Below are 7,517 nucleotides of genomic sequence, written 5' to 3'. Positions count from 1 at the left end.
GAAGGAGGTGGAGATTGCAAAAGAGCAATTTGGCTTCATGCCTGGTCGGTCGATCGACGACAGATGCTATCTTTGTGTTACGACAGATGATGGAAAAGTTTCGAGAGAAACAACGAGCGCTACATCTGGCATTTATTGATCTGCAGAAAGCATACGATAGAGTGCCTAGACAAGAAGTCTGGAGGTGTCTGAGGGAGAAGAAGGTTCCAGAGAAAAATGTCAGGGTGGTGCGGGAAATATACAGGTGAATACAAATGTTCGGACCTGTCCAGGACAGACAGAAAGTTTTCAGTAACAGTTGGCTTGCATCAAGGATCAGCATTAAGTCCGTTCCTGTTTAACATTGTGATGGAGATGGTGACGGAGGAGGTGAGAGAAGATGTGCATTGGACAATGTTGTATGCAGATGACATCTTGCTGTGTGTAGATTCAAGAGAAGAAGCGGAAACTAAACTGGAAAGATGGAGAAAAGTACTGGAAGAGAGAGGTATGAGACTGAGCAGAAGTAAGACAGAGTATATGTGCTACACAGTGGGCGGCAGCCAGGAGACAGACCTCGAGCTGGAAGCAAATGTCATCAGGAAGGTGAGGGACTTAGGTTCAACAGTGGAAGAAGATGGAGGATCTCAGAAGGAAGTGGGATGCAGGATACAAGCGGGTTGGAGGAACTGGAGGGAGATGGCTGGAGTGTTATGCGATAAGAGAGAGCGAATCAATCTGAAAAGCAAAATCTATAGGACAGTAGTGAGGCCAGCTATGACGTATGCTATAGAAACTGTGGCCCTGAGGAAAAATAACATCAGCAGGATGGAAATAGCAGAGATTGACATCCACCTAAGCATTCTCATGCTTAGGTGGATGTCAGGTGTGACCAGAAAGGATCGTCTGAGAAATGAGTATGTGTGGGGAACAGTGAAAGTTACAAACTTAGGAGCGCAGATACAAAAGTCGAGATTCAGATGGTTTGGTCATGTTATGAGGAGGGAGGACGAATATTTGGGAAGAAGGGTCATGCAGATGGATGTGCAAGCAAGGAGGAAGCATAGGCGGCCAAAAGAGGTGGAGGGAACTGGTAAAAGAGGATTTGAGGATGAAGAATTTATGATGACAGCCCAAGACAGGAGGATGCGGAGGAGACTCATGATCAACAGTGATCCCACTTAAGTGGGAGAAGCTGCAGAAGAAGATTAATTAATAAATAATTGTTAACGTAGCTGATTTTTATTAATTATTAATTGATCATTAATAATTAATTGTTGATTTAGCTAATTTTTATTAATAATTAATTAAACATCCTTAAAATAATTCGTGCTGATTTTCATTGATATGACATTCTGATCACCAAAAAATTATAATATTCTAAGTACTTACGGGTGAATGCAGACTTTTTCTCCTCTGTGCTGGTAGTTTCCCCTCCTTTTGTACATCCTGGAGATCGCATTGTAGGCTGGTGGTGGATGATTCACTAACACCTTCAATAAGACGTTTCTTAATACCAAAATTAAACAGAGTCCCTTGTTTCTTATTCATATTGGAATTTAAATCGGTATTCTTATTACTTTTAAAAAATTCACGGCACTCCGGTTTCAGTGCAATACAAACTTGCGAAGAAAGTATTCAATATTACTACCTTGATCCTCAATTTAAGTGGAAATTTTTTTCTTTATACTTCCTTGCTGAGTGGTCACTAACATTTTCAACACAGATGTTATTTCCTTCAGTTTTGAGAACAGAGGATACGCCGCCCATTGGTATAATCCGCTTGCAGGCAATTTTTATGATCGGTCATAAACAGCGATACTCCCTTTCCCAAATGTTGAAAGGTATGGATGTGTGAAAATTAACGATAATCCATGAATACTTCCACGTTTAATAATACACATCTTGGTCACTGACATTTCTTACACAGATGTTATTAGGCTACACAGATGTTATCTGAGCTTTTCGACATATTCACGAATATTATTCTCCTCAGAATATTTCCACTATAAAATTCATGAAAAATGTTTAGAAAACTAAAACGACAAATTCCAGGAGAACTTCTGGCTGAACACAGTTTGGAAAATCGTGGTGTATACTATGTCAAAATATAGATTACAGTTCTTCCAAGAATGGCAAGACTAAGTGTGAAAATAGACGAATCGTGCGTTTGTGTGTTTTTCATTCCATTTGTGACGAACTTAAGTTTAGTTCATTATCTGATGCGTTGCTTTGTTCCTCAATTAATTCATTTTTTTTATCTTTCAGAACTTAGAAAGAAGAGAGGCCATCCTGTCTAAGTATAAGCTGCAGGTAATTATTTCGATCATAACAATCATGCTGACATTTTTTAATTTTCTGGTCTCAGAAGGACGCACTTGATGTTAGGATTCTGTTACGGCAGGGATATATTTGTCCATGCTGAATGGGAGAACAAAGCCTTCTATTACAGCAATAGGTGCAATCATTGCGATTAAAGTCCAACAAAGTTCTTCTCTCCACGGCGCGTTTTTAATGCATATTATACAGATGCAAAGTAGTATGGTCTGACTGGGTTCTTATTCGTTGACCCACCCCTTAAGAAGAAGAAAGTTAGCGAATTGAGGCTTGAATTGCTCATTATATGCTTCAGTTTGCTAAAAGGGATCCTAAGTTGAATCATATTAATGTTTTTAGAGGATTATCGTACGTTATAAGTATGCTTGTAAAATGAGCTGAAGTAAGCCGCATTTATTAAGGGGAATTCACATTGGAGACCTGTTATTTTGCTTTATTTAATCTCATTCTCTGATAGCACATCCCATAGCGCGAATATCTCCCAACATTTGTTAGGTTAATTTTTACATAAACTTTAAGGGATGGTGTCGCATTTCTTTATCGGAAAATTGTGGCATGGGTAAAATGTTTCATTCTTATCCAAGCAGTTGCATTGTGTTATTAGCAGGAGGAAGTTGGTAAATAATTGACCCCCCCCTAAGAAATGAAATATTGAATAGTTTATTATGCAATAATTATATAGTTCAGACCTTGGGTCTCATGAACCATTCTAAACACTTTTTTTAATTATTTCTAACATTTCTGGACATTATTCTTGAAATTAAGCATTCTTTACTTAGTAGCTGTTTTTGCTTCCAGACACGTGATGTAGAAAGAATTGAAGTTGAAGAACCTGGGAGGTTCGTGTGGAAGATCAAAAACTACACGACAAAGAAGACGTTGGATAACATGAACTATCGCCTGGCAGCACCCGTATACGTCGGGAGTCCTGGCTATAGAATTGGCCTGGGGGTGTACCTCAATGGCTTTGGACACGATCAAAATCGTTATCTCACTGCTGGCATGGTCTTATGGGCTGGAGAATACGATGCGAAGCTGGATTGGCCTTTTAAAAGAAAAGTTTGTATATGCTATGTTTTCAGATTTTTTAAGACAATGTTTAAAATATTTAAGAAAGCGGTATCCATCTTCCTTTTTCTTGAAGGAAGGTGGATAGCGCTAGATGGCACCGTTTCGTGATAATTCAAACTTGAGGAACCCTTCAACACAATTCAATACATTCAACACAAAATCCAGGTGTTGAATAAATTGAACACCTGGATTTTCTCCATCTACCTCTCTGTGTTTGTTTTACAAGCATTTTTGTTTTTTTTTTTACGTATTTTAACGATATCTCTCGGTCGTTTTGGCAGAGATAGTTGTGACTGTAGTATGCAATATTAATAATTTCCAGGAAGTTTTCCGCAAAATTTGCAAAATAATAAAGGGGAAAAAGTACTCCGGATGAGCATGCGACAGTCTTGTTTGACAGCTGAAGTGCATGCAAGGAATAAACATCAGATAAGACTGATGCGGGCGTACAGTATAGCTAGTACTGTACGCCCGCAGACGCGAAAACCCTTTGACACTTCTGCGCATGTCACAAGAATGAGAATCGATTTCGATAATAGGGTAATCATTCCATTTTGTGGGATGTGTTGTTTATAATTACAAGTCGGAAAACTAACTTTTCTTTTATGAACATTGAAGTTTTTAAAGTAACTATTTTGCTTGTAACAATAATTGGAAAATTTTAAGTTTATGCACGTGATTTCGCGTGTTGGTAACAAAATCGTACATCACCTTATTATTTTCTCCCCTCCAACATGAATTGACTTCTTGGCACATCGCAAGCGGAGTTTCTTGGATCTGTGGTCCGACAGTATGTGTAAAAAAATAGTAAAAGTTAAATCTTTTCTCCATCCACTGAGAATATCAGACTCCTTGGAAACACCTTCGTCATTACTCGAAGTGTAGGATTTTGCAGAATTCTTTATGAAAGCACTACATTCTTCTGTATCTTATATTAATAAATGCTGATCGCGTTGAGCGAAACTTCCTTTTACCTCCCTTCATAATTTCAAATCAGTCTCAACTCATGTTTTTCAGTCACGTGTTTCCTTTTTGCAGGTAACAATTCGCTTGATGGATCAGAAAATGGGATCTCGGTGCATTCGTGCTGTTATTGACCCCCGGCTAGACGGCATTGAGAAGCGCTACTTCCAGCGTCCCACGGATGTAAGAAATAGTGGCTGTGGATGGACGAAGTTGATACCCTTTGCAGATCTCGAACACTCGGATAGCGAGTACCTCAAGAATGATACTCTCATCTTGTCTCTGACGGTGAGTATTGAATACGGACGGGGTTTCTAACCCCTCGAGAACGCAGTCATGTGCTCACTTGTGACAGTGCACTTTGACTGTGGACAGCGGTCAGTCGCAATCTCAAAAATTAGTGGCTGATTTAAAATTAATTCTCTACACTAATAAGTCTTTTGCCGACTTAATGTTAAAGACATCAAAAAATATTTCAGCGTTTTTAGTGCCTTAACTACCATCTCTTTATAAAAAAAAAAAAAAAAAAAAGTGATTTTTTTTTGTCTTTCATTTCTTTTCTCACACTAGCCCTTGGTGTTTGTGACTGCTATGAAGAGTATAAAAAATTTATATAACCATATAAAAATATCTTTTTATATATTTTTATACTTTCATTTACACAATCAGAAAAACCTGCTCTGGAGGTCAGATTTGGTTTCTAGAGCGGGATTTTTATCTCGATCAAAGCCACCTCGGAATGCAGTGTCACATCAGGCGATAAAATTCATTTCCTACCTAAAATCAGTCGCGGTTATGATTGCGTGTGTTCAGTAGTCGGATTATTTTTTTTTGCAAGGAATCATCCCCAGCAATTATGAGACCGGCTACTGATGTCTTCGGTTGACAAATAATACACCTTGCATTGGCATAACTATGTTTTTTTTTAACATCAATGAAGCCTTCTGCACTTTGTATTTAATGCTGAAAATTATTTTAGTTTCTTTAAAAAGTCTGATGCAGTGAGTTCTTCCCTTACTACAACTTCATGGCTCATCTAAGATACACGCATTTTACTGTAGTTATTTGAGACAGATAATTTCATGGTATTGTAAATATCTTTTTTGTGTGTTTCAGGTGGATGAACTGTGAAGCTATGAACCTACAAATCCTTTGAGAATCAATCCACCAGAAGGCAATAGATCTCACGTTCTGATGTCTGTTTTATTCTGCTGCTAGTCCTATGTAAATGGGGTGTATTGGAATATTTATCAATAAACTGTTTGAAACTATTCGCTCATTTGCAGTTGCATAAAGATTATATGTAGAACTCATAGGAGAGTAAGTTGTATTTAATAAACTGGCCATTCCGTGTATAAATACAATGAAATAAGAGTATTTTTTTAAACATTTTATTGCAGGAGTATTTCTTTATTGATTTTATGATTAAAGTTAATGAATTGGTTGACCTAATTTCATAATTGCATATTACTGTTTCCTGTTTTTCTGAAAATCTCGCCCATGGAAAGCTTAATATCAGTTAATTTGTAGTACTATTATGGGTGGGTTAAGGGGATATAATTCTATTAAACCTTTCTCTAAAGACCGGGAGATGAAATTCACCCAACACCTAAATACAATCACAAACTTCTATGCGATTGGGAGAATTCGAATTCAGTTTGTCGGTTGAAGAGCAGATGTCCTGTCGACACTGCCACCCATTTGCTCTTAAAATGGAGATTTGGGGAAGAAATGGATATTCTAAACCATCGGTTCCCAAGCGGTGGTACGCTAAACCCCCGGGGGTAAGTGCTGGGCCGTTCAGGGGTACACGAAAAATAATCAGTAATGGCACCGGAAAAACAAGTAAAGTAAAAATGTAAAAAGTTAGTTAGAGAACAATAAATGTTAAGTTTGAATCACCGCTATTTTAAAAACAAGGGGTACAATTTATAGAAATGGGTTTAAAAGGGGAACACAAATGGAAAAGGTTGGGAACCACTGTGCTAAATAAAGTTAGTTATTTTTGGGTCTTCGGGGATAAATGAACTGCTGTTTCTCTAAAACAGATTTTCAATAATATTGGAGGTAGGTTTAGAATTTACAGATGTGCATATTACATAAAATTTTCATTTTGAATATTTCAATATTACTTGAAATCTATTATTTTCCACTGTTAGTACAATGTCTTCAACCAGCACAACTCTTAAGTATTATAACTTCAGAGAAAGAATAAAAGTTGCCTTTTAAAACCTGACAAAAGCAGAAGGAATTAATTATTGCTCTGCCTAAATTAAAACGATCAACATATGGATCCAAGTTTCTATCAGAAGAAAGGAAATTTTTACCCCTTCAGAAATTCCTAACCGCCTTGAATTGCTGAACGATTCCTTCAGTCAAGTTTCTTTGAATATTGCGTTGCTAATCAAAATTTTTGTTGACATTTTATTAGTGTGTCTGCTTTGCTGACTTATCAACTTTACCCAAAATTGGATTCTGGGTGCTACGCAACGAACCAATCAGCATACAGAGATGGAGAACAATGAAGAAGAAACTCGTACAGTATATATATTTCTGTCTCTTACTTACACGTGTTCTGTTTGATTATTGGATGAAAAAAAGAGGATTACAGATGTAGAACCTTTAAAGAAGCTGCGGGAAATAACATCAATAGAAACCAGGGAATAATATTAAAAGACATTTGGATAAATCTATTAAATTCATTTAATTTAGTAGAACTAAATTACGCGAAAAATTATAAAACGCCACTTAATAACAATGACTAGGTCTTCACGCTTCTTTAGGTTTGAAGTCTCACATCCATAAGTCGCTGTTGAAAAAACAACTGCATCTCAACTTTCTTCTTATGGCGATAGATCCATCCTTCCAGATTTTAGCTGGCTGTTGCTTTAGCTAATCCTAATCTGCTGACGTCTTCTGAGCACAAATTCTTACCATTAATAATGAATCTCAGGTACTAAAACTGGCGGATTTCCTCAAGTCTTTCTCTATTCAGATCCACTAGTTTCTCAGGAGGCTCCTTGTCTATTTCCTTCGAGATCCATAATCCTTGTGTTGCTGTGATTAAGCTGAGGTCTTCTGTTCTTACAGATCTCATTAACCTTCCTAAAAATGCTTCATGCTGTCCAGCAGAGAACAATCCAGTTAATAGACAATTATTCTCTCTC

General features: G+C 37.3%; 1 protein-coding gene across 1 annotated transcript; it reads left to right on the top strand.

Moving 5' to 3' along the window:
- The first annotated feature begins 3,278 nt into the window (after positions 1 to 3,278).
- On the top strand, positions 3,279 to 5,629 carry LOC150106135 (TNF receptor-associated factor 1-like). The gene is made up of 3 exons (XM_090394031.1): positions 3,279 to 3,375; positions 4,426 to 4,638; positions 5,467 to 5,629. The coding sequence occupies exons 1-3, from the start codon at positions 3,319 to 3,321 to the stop codon at positions 5,479 to 5,481; spliced, it is 285 nt and encodes a 94-aa protein (XP_090250157.1). The 5' UTR covers positions 3,279 to 3,318; the 3' UTR covers positions 5,482 to 5,629.
- Positions 5,630 to 7,517: the final 1,888 nt, after the last annotated feature.

Source organism: Typopeltis vanoorti, chromosome 6 (genome assembly GCF_054136105.1).
Source record: "Typopeltis vanoorti isolate ZY-2024b chromosome 6, IOZ_Tvanoo_1.0, whole genome shotgun sequence".
NCBI classification, from domain to species: Eukaryota; Metazoa; Arthropoda; class Arachnida; order Uropygi; family Thelyphonidae; genus Typopeltis; species Typopeltis vanoorti.
This window is presented reverse-complemented; position numbering and strand designations above follow the sequence as displayed.